The sequence below is a fragment of the Anas acuta genome, chromosome 1, assembly GCF_963932015.1.
Source record: "Anas acuta chromosome 1, bAnaAcu1.1, whole genome shotgun sequence".
Classification (NCBI taxonomy): Eukaryota; Metazoa; Chordata; class Aves; order Anseriformes; family Anatidae; genus Anas; species Anas acuta.
The window spans coordinates 167,814,248-167,832,465 of record NC_088979.1 but is presented as its reverse complement, the minus strand read 5'-3'; the positions used below and the strand labels follow the sequence as shown (position 1 = coordinate 167,832,465).

Sequence of the window (18,218 nt, the reverse complement as noted above, 5' to 3'; positions counted from 1 at the left end):
TTTGTGTGTTGTTTTATTTTTCAGGCAGAGAAGGCCATCCACCAGAAATGTGTGCATCCAGCTTAGGTTTTACAGCATGCGTAGCTTTCAACACTTGAACTTTTTACATCAGTGTCCTGCTTTGAAGCTTAATGGCTTCTGTTGTTTAAAATGCCATTAGGTAACTGAAATATTGTGTGCTTTATGGCTTAAACCTCCCCTTTTATCCTTTGTCTTCCATCCTTCTCCTCTGCTTCCACCATTTGTCATAAATGAGTCAACAAGAAATTGTCGGCGCTGGATGGAGCTGAATGCAATATTAATTCCAGAATCCAGCATTATGTCAACCCGAAAAGCAAAGGAGGAGTAAGATCAAGGCTTGGGATGCAAGCAGTCCATACGCCACACGATGCAGAAGGATGGGTTGGAGCTAGAGCAGGGACAGGTCAGTCTAGTCAGGAACCACGGGAAAGTCAAGTTCAGGCAGGATAAGAGTCCTAACCCAGGCTGGGCACGCTTATAGCCAACAGGCACATACTGGTCAGTGCAAAAAGTGCTAGCTTTTCTTTTACTCCACGTAGCTGCTGGTCTGCCATGCTCATAGCTTTGCAGACTGGTGGTTTCTTGGCTGAGAAAGAGACAGAGAGCTGTAACCAGGAAATTTTGCTTTCCTTAGGAAAGTTCTCCTAGCCATGAAGTGGGTTTCTTTCCTGCTAGAAAGCAGTGCAAGGAAGGTGAAGTGACTTCAGGGCTGCTATCCGGAGCCTGTGGGGTGGGAGCAGATGGCAGCTGGTACTTCTGCAGGTGCTATTCCAGAGTTAGCTTGAAAAAAAGCGTTTTGGAGAACAGGTGGTTTTGTGTTTCATTGCAAAGCTTTTTGCTTAGGCATTTCACAGATTAAGAAGGCTGGCTGACTGAGCTGTAAGAGTGTATACGTGCTTCAATTACATACTGTGACCAAAAGCAGTGAAACCAGCTCCAGAGCACTGGATATTTAGGGCTTTCCTTCCCAGCCTGGATGCCAAAAGCAGCTTTGGCTTGTGTTAAACTCTCCTGAGAAAGTCACAAATGACTCAAACCACTGGGTAAGCAGCAGCTATTGAATATCTATTCTAAGTCCTATTACTTCTAAATTACTGTCAGCCTTCATTACTGACATCTGCATATTTAGTTGCTAACTTCAGACCAAATACTGAAAAATTCTGCTGAAACCATCCTTTACAAGACAGTGAAATTGCTGCAGTTCACCCAGATTGCTGCACTGGGATTTCCCCTCTTCTGCCTAAGTTTGTCATTCTAGTGACACCTTTCCAAAAATAAAGACATAACTGAATGTTTGTTTTAAAGAAATGACAGGTGAGGTAATTACAGGCTTAACTCGTCATGAGTTTGAAAGGTGTATTTCAGAACAGTTAGATGAGCCTTTTTGTTTGCAGAAAGGTTGGACGACTTAGGGCTTTGTGGGTCTAACTGAACATTTATGAGGGTGCAAAGCAGGTAAAACGGTGTGCGTGGCTCTGGTGGAAGAAAACTATTTAAAGGGAGGAATGAAAAGTTGTTCTGTTAGGTGTGAATTTGGAGAGTCCTGATGCTTGTTGAAGCCTGTGGAGAGACCTGCATTGCTGGGCATCAGGTCAGTGTTAGTTCCTTGCTGCTTTCTCCTTGCACACCCATTGCTTGCTTAAAGTGCAAGAAATAGTTCAGGTAAATAATACTGCTCATAACGTGTTTGCAAGAAGAAAACAAAATAGGGCCTGGCTTCTTGATTTCTCAGTCTTCAGATAATGTGGGGTTAATCATCGATGGCGTAGATGGGCACTGACATGGAGGTGCTCTAATTTCTATGTAAATCGTCTTTGTGGTGCGTGCTAAACAGATGGCGTGACTCCCAGAGATGCTGTGAGGTTACTGCTGATGAGAGGGCTATGTCCTACCTTGCTTCTGCTTCCCTTCTTTGCAGGGAAGTTCTTCTGGGGGAGGATGATTTTGTCTTTTAAAGGCAGGTGAGGGTATACAAAAACAAATAACTCCATCTGGTACCTGCTGCAATCAGTGCAGGGGAGGAGCTGAGACCTTCCTCCTGTAGTTCTTGGTTGCTAGCAAGACTGTTAAGAGGTACATTTTCTGGTGTGTATAACCCAAAGACCTGCCCCAACATCTGCAGCCCTGCTTTTGTTTTTGCCAGGTTGGCTTCCAGTGAAGACACACAGGCAGATCCAGCAGGCAGCTGTGGGGAGGCACTGCAGCTAGCACACAGCTCCCAGCTTCTCGGAGAAGGGTCTCAAAATAGTATTTTGGTTGCTTCAAGTTAGTTGTAAAACCACAGTCGTTATAACAACATTTAGGTATCTAGCAGAACATTAATCAGTCCTCAGATTTAAGCAGGTTTTTTATTATTTTTTTTATACTAACTTCTGTGATCCTGCTGTTCTTTTTTGAAAAATGGTTGCTCGGTGGGAAGAGGCTGGTTTAATTTTCTTACACAAGTCTCTCTGTGAATGATTCTTCGTTTGGCATTTAAGTGCTTCAGAATGAGCAAATATATGCCATCTCCACTTGGATAATTGTTTCTTGTTAACAGTAACTGTTAGCTTTACTACAGTAGGGTTTATTCAATATTTCTTTTATGGCAGAACAGTAATGTGAGAGAGAAAATACTATTTATCTGATTGTTCGTAGCTTGCTGTTGTAGCTTCATGAAGAGTTGGTGGTTTGAAAAATGGCCATTCTGTATTTAAAAAATAAAAATAAAAATCCTGAAGCCTTTTTATCAAACTCTGCTTAGTGAATTGGGTTGCGGTGTCAAGGTTGGGCTTTCTGGATGTAGATCAAACTTGGAGCCAGTAGATAGAAGCTCTGGCTGATAGTCCATATAAATGACACCACAAATGAAGAGATGCTGTTCACTCAAGAAGCTTCCTATCTGTTTTTTTTAGTCAGTGCTGATGTTCTTAGTGGCGTGGTGCAGGTTTTCAGAGGAAACTGGAGACACTTCATGCAAGACAGCTTGTATGAGCAAAATCCCTTACACATGTGCATGTATATATGAAATCACAAAAACTTGTGTGATGTGAAACGAGTTTGGGGGATGGCTGCGGAGAGGATGTAGTAGCTGTGAAACTTAGGTCTTTTTAGAATTGCTACCTCAGTACCATGGGTGATGAGCATTAGCAGCTGTTTACCTGATAAACGTATACTCAGTACTGGGAATGCTGCTGTAAAACTGCAAGCTCTGTAGGCATCTGAGTGACTCCTGGGGATAATGACTTTGGTCTCCTGTTGCAAGACACGCAGTGCAAGGAACTTGTGAGGGAGAAAGTTCTTGAGAAACCTGGGAAACACCTTAATGCTCCCTGAAATAGTCACAGCGGGGTGCTAAAGACTTGTTTTCCTGTCTAGAAAAGCTCGTATAAGTTCTTGTGGTGAACACAGATCAATAAACTGTGCTGTGATACAAGTAATTTCCCTATGAATAGGAGTAAATTTAATTTCTGTGCCTAATTCCTCCTTGCTATAAGTGAAGGATACCTATATCCAGAGGCCTCCGAGGGAGTGCTGTATGCATGTAGGTACGAGCAGCTCTGCCAGGTACTTTGACTCTTCCTTCAAAACACCTGGGATATTTTGGCAAGATTGTGTTACCGAGCTCTTCATTACAAAGAGTCTTAATCTGTTTTTGCCTTTTCTCCAAATTACTGTTTCTTATTTTCTATTAAATCTCCGTTTGAAAACCATTTCCAAGTCTGTAATGTTTTGAGCATAAAACTATACACAGTAACACACGAATAACAGTTCTTCTTGAAGCCTTAAAATCCTGTTCAAACAAAGCACTTGTCGGTACTTTACTTGCATTAGGTGGAAAAGTATTATTGATCACCATTATTGTCTTGAATAAGTGGCCACGGTGTCCATGCTGTGTAGTAATTGAAGTGACATCCTGCTTAGGTTAAGCTTGCTTACAATGGTGTCTGTCCTGCCTTTATCATTTTATATCAGTATTTAACTGTTTTTGTCTTGTTATACATGCAAGCTAACGGTAATAATGTAGTAACGCTAAAATAGCAATCCTGTTGAACAAAACTGGTAAATTTATTGTGTGTTTTAGGTATTGAGGGCGATTTATCTCTTGCATCATGCGTGAATACAAGCTAGTGGTTCTTGGTTCTGGAGGTGTTGGAAAGTCTGCTCTGGTAAGTACTGTGAAGCAGCTGAAGTTGTTCTTAGATTCCTGGTGTCTTGCTTTTTCTCTAATACCCTCTGCTAACCCATTATTTTTGCACATTACATGTAAGCAATGACTGCTGAGGGTTCCTGGCTACAATAGCTACACCCTTTGCTCTGTATCTGTCAGCACTTTCCGCATCCAATGGTGTACTCTCGTGTGCTGGTATTTTTGGATGTGGTCGGTTGCTGGAGCTTCATCAGATCTCTGCCAGTCCCACACAGTGAAATGCATAACCAGAGCATTATGAAGGTCTCTGGCTTCACTGGATAACCCAGGCATGCGTAGGTTTGTGGGAAGTCAAGCTGCTTTGGGAAACCAGCATGATGAACTGTGCCAGGCATGTGCCTGGCCATGGTAACTTCTGTCTCTAGAAAGTTCTCTAGTGTGCTGTTTGCATAATGTTTGTTAGTGTCCAAAACACTAATTTTTTAAATGCAAATACTTCTATCCTTCTACATATTTGTGGGAAGTTTATCATGTTTTCTATGTCTTTGCCTGCAAGTAGGTGAATAACTGCAGCAGGTAGATGACCGTACACCAAAGAGCTTGTGAGTTTCAGCTAAATGGGTCCAGAAAAGTTAGAGTCAGACTGACAGACTAGCACTAAAAAAGTTCACAGAATATGAAGTTTTCAGCTCAACTGAGAACTATACATCTTTCAGTTTAATTGTGTACCTTATCATGAAGTAAGATCTAGAGGCCCATTTTATCAGGTAGAAGCTATTCTTCTACAAAGCAATTCCTAAAGGAAGACATGTGACAAATCATCTTAGGTTATAGAAGAACTTTTTCCTTCACCTCCATTCTTACCTTACTGCAGCATGTCTGGATTTGAACCTGTCTGCTCTGGCTTGGCCATTGAGTAGTAAAGTTCCACTTGTGCTAAAAATCTCTTACACGCTAGGTATACAGGAATATCTTACTGAGTTTAGTTAGGAGTAGTAAGTGCTGGCAGTTATTTTGTGACTAATTCCTGTGCTGGCAGGTAAGTAGTAGAAGATGCAGTGCTTCTAAATACAAATGTGAAAGCCATGCAGCTGTACTGTATCCTATTCAACTGAAAACTAATAATGATTCCAACAGTTAGACAAATCTTAAATCAATGCATGCTTTAGTTCTTATGTTCCAAGTGAGAGTGCCTAAAAGGAAGTGTAGTATTACTCTAACAATATATAGTCAAATAGGCATATGCCTCTAACTTCTTGTAATTTCACTTCATTTATAGTCATCGCTCGCTTAGTTTGCCTTCAAAACTGTGATGGATAAGTGAATATACACCTAGAACGGTAATTTGTGACATTTTGTACAGTATTCAAGAAGGATCTTACAAGAACTTTTGTCTTGCAGACTGTACAGTTTGTTCAAGGAATATTCGTTGAAAAATACGATCCTACGATAGAAGATTCCTACAGAAAGGTAGGTGCAAAGATGTTCTTGTGTCACAGGAACTTAAATACTTGCTTCAAGGTGCAGTAGATGTTGTCAAATATTTGAGGTTTTTGCTTCAAAAAGGGTATGCCTGGTAATGTCATGTCATATCTAGTAACTTAAGTCTGAACTGTAAAGTTGTTCTTGAAAAGTCTGTCTGAAAGGAGTAATGCAAGATTAACATTTTAATAGTTAGGCATAGTACTTTACTGGCCTGTCAGTTTAAAAAAAAAAAAATTGTCAGAAATGAACACAAATATTTTTATTATATAAATATATACGCATATATATATTTTTTAGAGAGAGTAATGTATTTATGGTTTTGTATACAAATGCGTGTAGGTACATACAGCTGTATATTGAGTTAGAAAATCTGCAGGCAGATTTCCAGAGGCTCTAAGTGTCTTTGTTCCTATGAGAATGTACTAAAACCAAATTCAGGCTTACCTTCGGAATACAAGAGGAAACGTACAGTACTCCTAACAATTTCACTGATAGCTCGGTACGCTTCCGTTAGATGGACTGCTGTTTTATTAATATGTTGACACAAACCTATCATAAATGAACAAACACTCTGGCCTGTTAGTTCCTCTCTTCTCATCTTCAGCATGACAGGCTGCAAGGCCTGACTCTGCTTGCATTATCTTGAAATCTCCATATTGCTCACTTTTCAGTTTCAGCTGAGACCATGATTAATATTCCAGGCTAAGATGGCTTACATCTGGACTACTACCAACAGAGTTAACCATTTGGTGAAGCAGATCAGTGTCAGTTTCTCAAACTTATTCATTTTGTTACCTGAATTACTTTCCAGTCTCACTGATACTCCAATGTAAGTCACCAGGGGACCACAGAAATATTACTTGCTATATAGAGGAGGCAAGGTGAACAAACCTAGCTAGGGATGGGGCTGAGACTGCAGGACGTCCTCTTTCACCAGTGGGAAGGTATTTCTGCTGGAATGAAAAGGCTCATTAACAGCCATTGCAGCTATAGTTACCAGGAGCTCTTCTGAACAGAAGAGGAATTAAAGCAAAACAATTTCACGTTTGTTTTCTTTGACCTCATAGAAATCTGTATGCTGGAAAAACCCTGGTCTTACTTGACCATGTGGGCTTTCAAACAGGACCAGAACTCATTCCTGACACAATGGCAGGAAAAAAAATATGTAGCAACTTCTTTTTTTGTTATATTAGAGGTGCAGGAATTTTTAAACTGTTACAGTCAGTGGGTCTGACGCAGCAAAGGCCCTGCAATAAATGACTTCAGAAATACTCACAACCTGTTCTGAAGTAAAATGTTTCCCTTGTTATATATTTGCATTCTTCAGGTCACATTAGATTTCTGATGTTTGTTGGATGATTTTTTCCAATGAGTGGTTCTACGGAGCCTGAAAAAGTGAAGCCATCTCAATAAATTTGCCTTCTGCTAGTGATTTTTTTTTTTTTTTTTACCAGAGATCTTAAAATGTTTGTTTCGGTTTTGGTTGCGAAACAGCTAGGAATATCTCTTTGTATGCTTCTTTTCAAATCAACTGGGCTACATTTTTTGCTTAAGTCTGGATGACACTTCATGCTGTTGTTTTCTTTACTCCAGGCAATATACTAACTTGCTTCTTGACTCAGGTGGCCTTAAAATGTATTTGTTTGTCAGTTGCAATTCTGTATTCTGGACTTTAAATCTAATTTTAAAGTATGTGAAGTTGAGAGAATGTGGCTTGAAAAACATTGTTTGTCTGGAGCTAAATTTTAAAACAGAGTAAAATAATTGGGCGTCTTGAAACTTAGCCTTGATTTACTCATCAAACCCAAGGGAATGGGTGCTGCTTAATTAGCTTGAATACTTTTGTCAGCAATACATGCTAAAATAGTGACTATTAAAGGAATTTCCATTCCTGGGGAGGATGAGGGAGGTATAAGAGGAGTGGACGTAACTTTTTCTCCCAAAGCTCTAATCTAGTTACAGAAGAAAAACTTGAATTTAAACTAGTGATAAGGGGCGTATCAGGAATGGGGGACACAGTTCTTTTTGAGTGTTCATCTACCGTCTAGGAATTTTATATGAAGTACAACAAAGGGAAGTGTACTGCTAGGTTGAAAGAAAAAAAAACATGGTCAGCCTGCTTGAAACAGCTTGAAGGCACTTCCATGTCCTTTGTTGCCCTCGAAGACATTAGGGGATGCAGGGAGGTGTAGAAACTAAACAGGCAAACACAGAAATAGATGCAGAAATTGATCTGGTTTCTTAAACTTCCTATTTTTAAGCTGAATTAGTATCCTAATTAGTGTCACTAAAGGCTTAATTTTGGGAAATCAGTCTCAGTGGCTTGCTAGGTGTATTGTATGTTGTGTACCACTTACTGATTTTAATGACTATTAAATGAGCATTAGTGTGCCAATTCAGTTTTGTAGGTTTCACCTGGACTTTTCTGTGAATGATCCCTGGAACAAGTAGAAATGACTTGTGTTAGTTGCTGGTAACTGTTACTACAAATTTAGCAACCTTCATTTTTCATAATCAAAAATTCCTAATCACTTTGTGAAGTGGTACTTGGCTGCTGAAGCTGCTTTTGAAAATGTCACAGGGGCTCTTTGAAAACCTTTCTCCTGCTGTTTTCAAAGTGTATATCCTTATAAACTTCTTAAGCCATTATGCTGCTTTATGCATTATGGATTTGCTTATAAAAATCACACAACTCATGGTGGTTTTGGAGTGCAGTTGCAAGAGGAAACAGTCTAACTCTGTCTCTTTCTCTTAACAGCAAGTTGAAGTAGATGCACAACAGTGTATGCTTGAAATCTTAGATACTGCAGGAACGGTATGTAAAACTAATTTTCCCAAATACTGATGTACTGTGTTAAAGCCATCAAAAAATGTAGGGATGTGAATGATGACAAGTTTCCTTCCTCACTTGCTAAAGAGTAACTGTGGTCAGTGCATTGAATAAAAGTTGTTTTTCAACAAAAGTTGAGTATTGCAACAGAAAATGAATTGCAAGTTTCCTGTGATCCAATGTTCTGTAATAAAGGAAACATCAGACTGAGCATTTTAAAAGTGATTCTGCTGCTGTTTTAAGTTTACATTGCCCAGAGGCAAATTTAGACCCAATGGTTACTTGGTTTTGATTTCTATTGCTGAAGAAAAAGTGCTTTCTTGTTCTCTCCTTTTTCTATTGTCTGTGAGATGGACTCTTACATGGGATAAAAATAGTATCACTTTAGTCAGCTTATGTGGACTCACGCAAAGGGTCAGCATAAACCATATGCTTTACTGGTCAGGTTTTCTTCCTGTTTAGTTCCAAAATATACTGGAACCAGTCATTTCCCTCATTGATTCCAGTGAATCAAGATTCTTGGAGTATAGCATGTGTTTTCTGAACTATAATAGCAATCTGGTCCCATAATCATTTATTTAAACTCCACATTAGAGTAAGGTTGTGTTAAGCTACAGAAAGATCAAGTGGCTGCTCCCTTGGAGTATACTCTTCTTTTCATCTGACATACAGTATTTGGTACAGCTGTAGAAGAAACCTTGTATATGAAAATAGAGACCTTTTTGGTACAAACATGCAAAATCTGTGTGTGGATATTTAGTATATAGAATAAATCTTGACCTAAAATTTCCACTCCAGCTGCAGAATTGAAATGTCTCGTGTCATTCTGAAAATGTTTGCACTGCATTGTATTAGTTTGCCTCTAATCACAAAAGCTGAGGTATAATGAGGTCAAATTAACATGCTCAATGCACGCAAACACAGAGGAGATGGCCTCGCAAAAGAAACCATAAGTTTATGGGGAATTGTGTTTAAAATTAACATATATAAAACAAAAGAAGAAAGTAACTGGATTTTACAGCTGAGGCCATCTATACAAGCAGATAGAACTTTTAAACAATTCTGTTACTTAGCCTCATAAATCCTGTATCATACTTGAGTTTCACTCCACTAGAAAGGGCTACATGACCTGGAACAGTTGAAGAGGAATCAAATTTTAGTCTGAGGTCACGCACTTTCAGTTGATGAACCAGTTCCTGTAATATAATAATGACGAGGCCAGGTGAGTGAGTGATCAGTCACAAGACAGCAAAGCCAGCAATGCCAGAAAGGCAAATGCTAGCACAGTCATAGTAGTGAGCGCCTGCAAACAGCAACAAGTCCTAATGCTGCTGCTGTGTGGTGCACCAGTGAATCTTCATAGTTGTCACCAAAGTCTAGGGAATGTGACAGGTCTGTTGAGGATCTCCATCCTCTGTTCAATCTACTTGAAAATGAAAGTAGAATTTGACATAGGAAGTGCCTAGACTACAAAATGGAGACTGAAACCGATGCAATTACTTTTCAGTGTGTTTTAAAGAATAAACAGGAGACGGGGAGGAGGTGGTATATAAGGAGGGATTCAGGAGGAATGTAACATCTGTAATCTATAGACTGTGCTGTACCTTCTACGCTCTGTTCCTGTTCTCTCTTTTGAGATTACTGCAGTTTCTGTGATGACTTTTTATAGGGTTGTAGGCCTTGGCAATGTCCAGATGCTTATTTAGCTATCCTAGGAAATGTTCCAAGTTTAAGATTTAGTTAAAGGTATCTTAATTTACATTAATGCTTACCATAAAACATGAAAATATTAATCAGTTTAAAAAAGGGGGGAGAATACAAATGCATCATACTTTATGACCTGAAGTATACGTCATTTTGTGTAAGGAAAGTGCAAATTGAATGCAAGATCTCTATCTTTTTTTAATTACAGGAACAGTTTACAGCAATGAGAGACCTATACATGAAAAACGGACAAGGTTTTGCATTAGTATATTCCATCACAGCACAGTCCACGTTTAATGATTTGCAGGATCTAAGAGAACAGATTCTTCGAGTCAAAGACACTGATGATGTAAGCATTGCTATAAATGCTAAAGACTTGTATTTAGAGTTCTCCTTGCGGATGTTGTAATGTATACACTTTGATCAGATAGGTTCCAAGCCTTAAATTAAGAGACAAATCAACCAGCGGATGCATAGAACAGAAATGCAACTCTTAAGGCAAAGGAGGAAAATTGTAACTTGACATATGGTATCTGAAGAGAATTGTGTATTTAATCTCTTCCTTTAAAATGTTCTGCTTGAAGCTGTATATAACCTTATTCTGTACTACTGCAGAAAATGTTTCTAAAGCATCTTTTTTTTTTACCTCCATTATTATACAATGAAGTCTCAAACTTACATTCAATTTTTTGTTATAATACGCATACTGCTTGTGGTATTTTGAAAGCACAAAGTCCTTAAAGAAGAAGTCCTTGTTTTGTGTGTTCTTGCCAGTAAGTTCGATTATACCGTTTCCACACAATTTCAGTATTTAACACTTAACATTATTAAGGTTATAAGTGAGGCTAAAACATTCTTGTTTTGTACTGATTTAAAAAAAAATAAATTATGGTTATAGGAAGTGAATACTTTTCTTACTTTCATTTATGATAAAAAAGTATTTCAGATGTTTCACATCAGTAAAACTGTTTTTAACAGACATTTTGCAGGCTGTAGCCACCAGACAAAAAATTCCATATTGTGATCCATAACTGTGCTCGTAGCATATCTCATTCATAACTGTGCTCATGGAAACTTTGATCCTTCCTCACTTCAAGTATCTTTATGTGCTTTAGCTCTTAGCAGACACAAAATGTATTAAATCTTTCGATTTCAGTGAAGTTCACTATGACTCTTATAAAGGACCTTGTGCTGTATTAAGCATAAGTATCTGCATGTCTGGTCTGTGTTCAGTGTATTTCTTCTAGACGTGATTTATGACCCATTATTACAAATGTATCTTGAAAGGGTAGTATTTAAATTGCGTGTACCTTTCCCATCCAGAAGCTACCAAGTTAGTCTTTTTTTAGTATCAAATTAATGTTGTACTGACTTGAACTAAAAACAAGATAATTGTGAGCGTGTTTGAAGCAGTAATCTACGTGCTTCATTTATTCTGATTTGCATAAGCTTTCTTTAGTTGCGTCTGTTGGAATTGTATTTTTTCATAACAAGCACCCCTCAGTTTTGAAAGCTATTCCATAGTATCAAGAGAAAAATAGTGAGCTTCAAGGTGCCACTTCAGTTCTCTTCACCAAAATTTACATAAATTTTGCTGTCATAGTGGGGGAAAATTAAAGATCAAAATACTGTAATCTTTTTTGTAACACGTGAATTTGGGAGAAAAAATTGTAATTGTTCTTACAATTTTTTTAAACTTTTATTTTCTTGCTGTAAAGTCAATTTAGCATTTTTTGTAGTTGGTGATTTTGATAAACTATCATGTTTCTTTCCTCTGTGTGCATCAGCTTACCAATAAATACTGCTCGAGCAAACTGCTCTTGGAAGGAGTACAGATACACTAGAAGTAGAGGAATAGTGGAAGGAGCTTTTAGCATCACCCCCTTCATCATGCTATTCAGTACAGTGCACTTTTTCTAGGATTCCTGAACATGTAGGAATCCTGTAGTAGATTTGTGAGTTGACCACTTGATGTCTTCAACTCACAGGTGGTGGCCATGCATGTAAAAATGAAACCTCTAGGTCATTTAGAGCATGTGAAACCTAATCAATTGGCAGTATACTGAATCCTCCAACTATTCCTTCCACCCCTCCCCATCCTGCAAAATGGCAGGCAAAAAAAAACGCAGACACTTTTCATTTGAATCCTCTCAGAAGTCTAAACTTAAGTTGCAGTTATACGAGAACTTGATTATTCTGGGAGTCAGGATCCTCTAAGGAGTCAGGTTGGGTTGCAGGTGTTTCATGTTGCGCCTTTCCAAAATTTTAATGTTTTTTTTTTTGTTTGTTTGTTTGTTTTTTTCTGGTATTAAATTGCTTTTAGGTGCCTATGATTCTGGTTGGCAATAAGTGTGACTTGGAAGATGAAAGAGTTGTTGGAAAGGAACAAGGTCAGAACCTAGCAAGGCAATGGAATAATTGTGCGTTCTTAGAGTCTTCTGCAAAATCAAAGATAAATGTTAATGAGGTAAGGCACAACGCCTATGGGACAGGAGGGTGGCAAGGAAAAATGAGAACAGGACACGGTGTTTTGATAAATGTTTGTCAAGAAAATAAATATTATTCATAATCCTGTTTTTATAATGGACAACTGTACACTATTAATGTGAGAATCTGTGAAATATTTATATTAGGGATGTATCTAGCTTTGCCTTGAGACTTGTTCAAATTGGGTTTAATTTTAGTATAATTAGTCTTTAAATTATATGAATTTGGTATAAATATTTCTGTTAGGTTCAGGCTTTTCATGCTACCTGCCCTAGTTGATACAAGCCCTATCCATTGACTTGACTATCCATGTCTCAGAAAGATTTGTAAGATCTAAGTCTTTAAAACTATCGGATTTAAGCAATTTGTTATTGAACTATTTGAGATGGTAGGGACAAAATCTCATGGGTTTTATAAAAATTATCAGCTGGTTGGAGAAGAGACCTAAATAGGTGCTCTGCAAGAAAAAAGGAAATCAAAGCCTCTATCTAGTTGCTTACTTATTTAGCAGGATCTAGGTGCCATAATCAAATGAATGCACTTTTAGGGCTTGTCATAGTTCATGTCTTCCTATGCATTGGGAGTGCAAGCATAAAGAAACAGATGCAAAAAATGCTTAGAAAAAGAGGCTGTGTTAATATTTACATTTCTGAAGCAGCTTGAATTTTATGATAAACCCTGCAGTTCATTGTGTCCTCTGGAAAACATTGTTGGCGGTATCAATTCAAGTTGAAAAGACCTCTGTGCAAGACTTGTTTGTAATCAAATGAGTATGGTGTTTTTAAGCACAGATGATTTTAAAAATGGGTAATGTTTGTTTAATTAGTTGGAATTTTTCTGGAAGCTACTCAGCTTTTCTTAAAAATTAATTTGCTTAACTGTATAGAAGTCATATGGTTAATAAACTGGAGCTTATTTCCATCAAACACTAAAAGCCTCTGTTGGAAAGTGTGCTGCTTTGCAACCAGGGCTCTAGGAATCTGCTCGGATGGCTTTAGTATGAGGACTTAATTTAAAAGACACAGAAATAATTGGAACAATGTCAATTATGAACAAAACAGATGCTGTTTAATTGTACGGCTTATAAGTGTTTTAAATTAGCCTTTCCGCAAAACTATAGTCTAATTAAAATTCTAAGAGACTCAAAGTGTGAGAGTCTTATGCTTTATTTTTCTAGGAAAAAATTTGTTTGTGTCGTGCTGTGGTCCTATAGAGGCTACTGCCTGACTTTAATACTTTTTTAAAGTATCCGGAAAAGTATGATCTTATTCAAAGACTAGAGAGTATTATTGAATATACACTTTACTTCAGATCCAATGCAAATGTGTAGTAGTTAAAACTTACCAGAACTTTCTTCTAAAGAGCGTCCTTACAGCGAGATTTGAGTTAAAGGAAAGCTATGTCCTGTTCCTTGACATCAGTGTGACAATCCAAATAGCATGTACTAGTTGATCGTGGTGGCATATATCATGCGTTTTCAGATAAATTTGGCCCAGAGTTGAAATGTGTTCAGATTACAGCTGTCATTCCAGTTTGCTTTATTGAAACTGGAAAACCCTTGGCAGACAACTATCTTAAGTAGAAAATAAACAGGTGTTAATTAAGTATACAGTTTCACTTACCATCTTTGTGTTAAATAAATATTCCCAGAGGTTCATAGAGTCATAGAAATGCTCGGGTTGGAAGGGATCTGAAAGATCATCTAACTCCACCCCCCTGCCATGGCAGGGACACCTCCCACCAGCCCAGGTTGCCCAAAGCCCCATCCAGCCTGGCCTTGAGCATCTCCAGGGATGGGGCACCCACAGCTGCTCTGGGCAGCCTGTGCCAGGGCCTCACCACCCTCACAGTGAAAAAAGGTTATCTGAAAATACTGTGTGAAGACTGAAGGGTTAAGGTTATGAGAGAAGCTTCTGAATTCTAACAAGTAATCGACTTTTATATTCACAGATCTTTTATGACCTTGTGCGACAAATTAACAGAAAAACTCCAGTGCCTGGAAAAGCACGCAAAAAGTCATCATGTCAGCTACTTTAATGCATAGCTGTACTGTAGCTCTGAGCCAGGTAAACCTTTTAAATGTGTGTTTTAGCTTTAAAAAAAAAAAAAAAAGAAAAAAAAGTGGTAGTTCTCTAGTGCCAGAACTGTGTTAAAAATTCACGATTTATGTTAATATAGAAGTTATCTTTATTTTGCCAATGTCAAACTACGAAATATGTGCAAGATACACTGTTCATACTGGTATCTATTTTTTTTTTAATCTTTAAGGTGTCAGTAAAGCTCATATTAATCATGTTTGTCCTGATGCCTCCAAAATGCAGCTTTTGGAAGCATGGGGTTTTAATTTTTTGAAGGCTGATAGAAATACTGCAAGAGCTTAAATGCAGGAGTACACACTAAAATACTGTGGTTTGCATACTGAAACGTCACTTCGTGCTTCAAACTCAGCCTCATATTTGCATGATATCATAGGAATTTATCTTGCTTTCTTTGGACCATATGGATATTTTATAGACTATTATGATTAGTAGGTGATTATTGTAACACTCCAAATATTTGACCTGGAGCTGTTGGTTAATAGATTAATTTCTTGTCCTGTAGCAGTTGGCTAATGATCTGCCTGACTAAAGCCATGCTTTAAGAATGCTGTTGAAGGCTCAAGCAAGCTCTGGCCTGCCTCTTCAGCAAGCTTTTTCAGAAGCTAAGCCACCAGGCATGAATCTATTTTCTGCAACTTGTTCTTTGACAGGTTGTTTCCCCTTTTCTCCCTCCAAGCTTTAGTACAGGCAGATGCAATGTCAATCAAGAAAGACAAGTTACCTGTTCATCTCAATTCCCTTCAATTTTAGATTTTTTCAGTTGCTTCAGTGCAACAATCCATTATTTTATCATCCAACAGACATATTTCCTGCACTGGAGGATCCTGGCAGGAAATTTCACTGCCTGTGTCCTTGCAGGCTTGTATTAAAATTCAGGTAGTACTATGTTTAACTCTTTGGTATTGATTTAATAAATAAATAAATAAATGGAACAGCTGGGATCAATTCAAAGTAGAGCTGAGAGGGTTCCAAAAGCATTAGCTGAGGGTGGCAGAAATGATTGCTGCCTTTCCTTAAGAGGGCTTTCAAAATAAGAGCTTTGATCCTCCAAATGTGTTTCTTAAAGCCACTGGAACTGTCTTACTGTAAACAAAGCTAGTACCGCTCATCAAATATTGCTTCCACAGTTCAGCTTGGATTGCCGTTATGTATCCCAGCTCAGTTTTACTTACTGAGATAATCTGTCATTGTATTTGTTCACTAGAGATAGTAGTAATAGAGGAGAAGTGATTAGGTTATTTTCTAAGCCTGTTATCTAAGAACGTGGTTAGTTCCTGCTCTAGTGGTATTAACTAAAGAGCAATGAGGAATAGTTGTTGTTATTACTAACTTCTTGTTGTGTTGTTACAGGTCTGAAGAACTGTTGCCCAATTCAACAGTGCCAGCATTCCAACTTTATTAAACCTACCAACATCTTAAATGGACTTTCCTGTGGTGGTACCCTTTGAGAAATGGATGAAAGCTACTACATCAGTTTGCACATTCTAATCACTTTCCAGTGTCACGAGAGATTTTTACTTATAAATATTCTAAGTGTATGCAACTGGTAAAACCAGAGCCTACATCCAGTATTACTGATAAGAGACATTGTTCATCCACCAATGTTGTACATGTATGAAAACTGTGTACTGTATACTTCAACAATCCCCACTTTCTATTGGAGAGTACAATAATGTAAATCCTAAAAGCACCACTATTTTAGCATAATAAAAGAAAGTCCAAAGAGCTCCTATATAGACTACTCCAGATAACTTTGCTTCATCGGTATTTGTAGCTTATTGTAACTTTTTTAAAGAAATACAGGATCATCATCATTGTATTGTACAAAAGCGCTTTGATTAACACAACAGCTATATAGTTTTTTAATTTTAGGAAAAACCTGTGGAGACAGTGATCTAGTCTTTAAGAGTCCTTTCAGTATAACGTCTGACTAAAGACATGGCCTTTAATATCTGTTGGGAAGGAAATGTCCAGACTTTTCAACCTTTTATTGTATGTTTCCTTTTCCTTGTTTACATAGGGAACAATGTTTATAGTTGTGTGTACAGTGGGGGTCTACAACAAGAAGTGTATATTTTAAAACGATTTTTTAATGATTTAACAATTTTTTGTAAATCATTTTCGGGCTTCTGCAGCTGTAGATTCTCACTGTGAATTCCCTTGCTTGCTCATGCATAAGTGTATTTGCAATACCAAATATACAGGTTTAGTACTTTTGCCTGTTAGTGATTGTTTTACATGTGTAACGTTTTGGTTGAGATGTTAAATGGTGGAAGAGTACTGTGGATGTGAATGTGGGAAGTAATTTTAATCATGTGTAATTGGTCACAGGGCCTAAGTTGCAGTAATTAACTTTTGCTGATTTATTTAACAATGCCTTGTTGCTTTGTATGCATTAACGTTTGGGTGTAAAGATTGTGTGTATATCCAACAGGGAGCCACAGTATTTAAATTGACCAACCTAATGTTACAACTGCTTTGAGGTGGCCAAATGTAAACTAAAAGCCTTAATTAAAGTGGTGCAATTTTGTATGACTTAGCATCAGTAGTTCAATAAATTTGGATTGCCATGCAAGGGCTTGCATTACAGTTATATACTACTTGAATGTTTTGTGTTTTAGTAGTGCCAGTAAATATTGATTTAAATCTCTTGCACAGTGCAGACTCATACATCATAGGACCAAAAGGAGCTGTTATGACTTTGTCTTCTGACAAATACATCCAGTAGATACTTTTAATAGCATCATGTGCTAGGGTGGATGAATTTCTGACCAAATTAAACTCCATTTACTGTTTTAGACATGGAATATTTGTAGTTCTAATGTAGGAGAGAAAGTCTTAAGTATGTCTTAAGAAAAGTATGTCTTTAAAAGTTAGTCCATCAGTGGCTGTTTTGGGAACCTGAGGATATGCTGCCCACTGTTTTCCTTCCTTCCAGGAAGAATTAGTTGTTAAAAATGACTTAGTATAGATTTAAACGGAAAAGCGTGTCTTGGGAGAAAACATGGATGATTCTGGATGATTAAACTAAATTTGTTTGGTTTCAAGGAAGTCTGTAGAAGAGCCTTCTTGGAGCATTAGGTGTAGTTGTTAGGCAGACTTGACATCTGTTAATGCTGTTGGACTGCGAAGTGGAATGCGTGGACTGTGGATGATCTCCTGATCTTGGCTGTGCTTTTGAAAGCTGTAATTCCCAAATACTTGGTACCTCTTCTTTCTCTGGCACAGAATTATCAAAGCTTGTTCTAATCCATTCCTGCAAAATCAACCAGTAAGTTTTGAGATACTTTGTTACCCAGAGTGATATAAGGAGCCCAGGTGATCCTTTCTACTGATAATTTTCAGTCACTACCATTGTTTCATTGAGATAATAGTCTTTCACTGTGCAGAGTCACACTTAAGACTGAAATTTCTTTCCATTTATCTTTGGAAAACAGAACATGTTGTTGATTATCCCCTTAAA

General features: G+C 37.8%; 1 protein-coding gene across 1 annotated transcript in view; it reads left to right on the top strand.

The window, feature by feature from the left end:
• The window catches only part of RAP1B (RAP1B, member of RAS oncogene family), a 31,781-nt gene extending 14,433 nt beyond the window's left edge, over window positions 1-17,348 (top strand). Inside the window, exons 2-8 of the mRNA XM_068669251.1 lie at window positions 4,085-4,169; window positions 5,552-5,620; window positions 8,394-8,450; window positions 10,378-10,518; window positions 12,493-12,636; window positions 14,607-14,722; window positions 16,106-17,348. Of these exons, the coding sequence (XP_068525352.1) occupies window positions 4,113-4,169; window positions 5,552-5,620; window positions 8,394-8,450; window positions 10,378-10,518; window positions 12,493-12,636; window positions 14,607-14,693 (555 nt within the window). The 5' untranslated portion in view covers window positions 4,085-4,112 and the 3' untranslated portion in view covers window positions 14,694-14,722; window positions 16,106-17,348. The remainder of the gene's footprint in view (window positions 1-4,084; window positions 4,170-5,551; window positions 5,621-8,393; window positions 8,451-10,377; window positions 10,519-12,492; window positions 12,637-14,606; window positions 14,723-16,105) is intronic.
• Window positions 17,349-18,218: the final 870 nt, after the last annotated feature.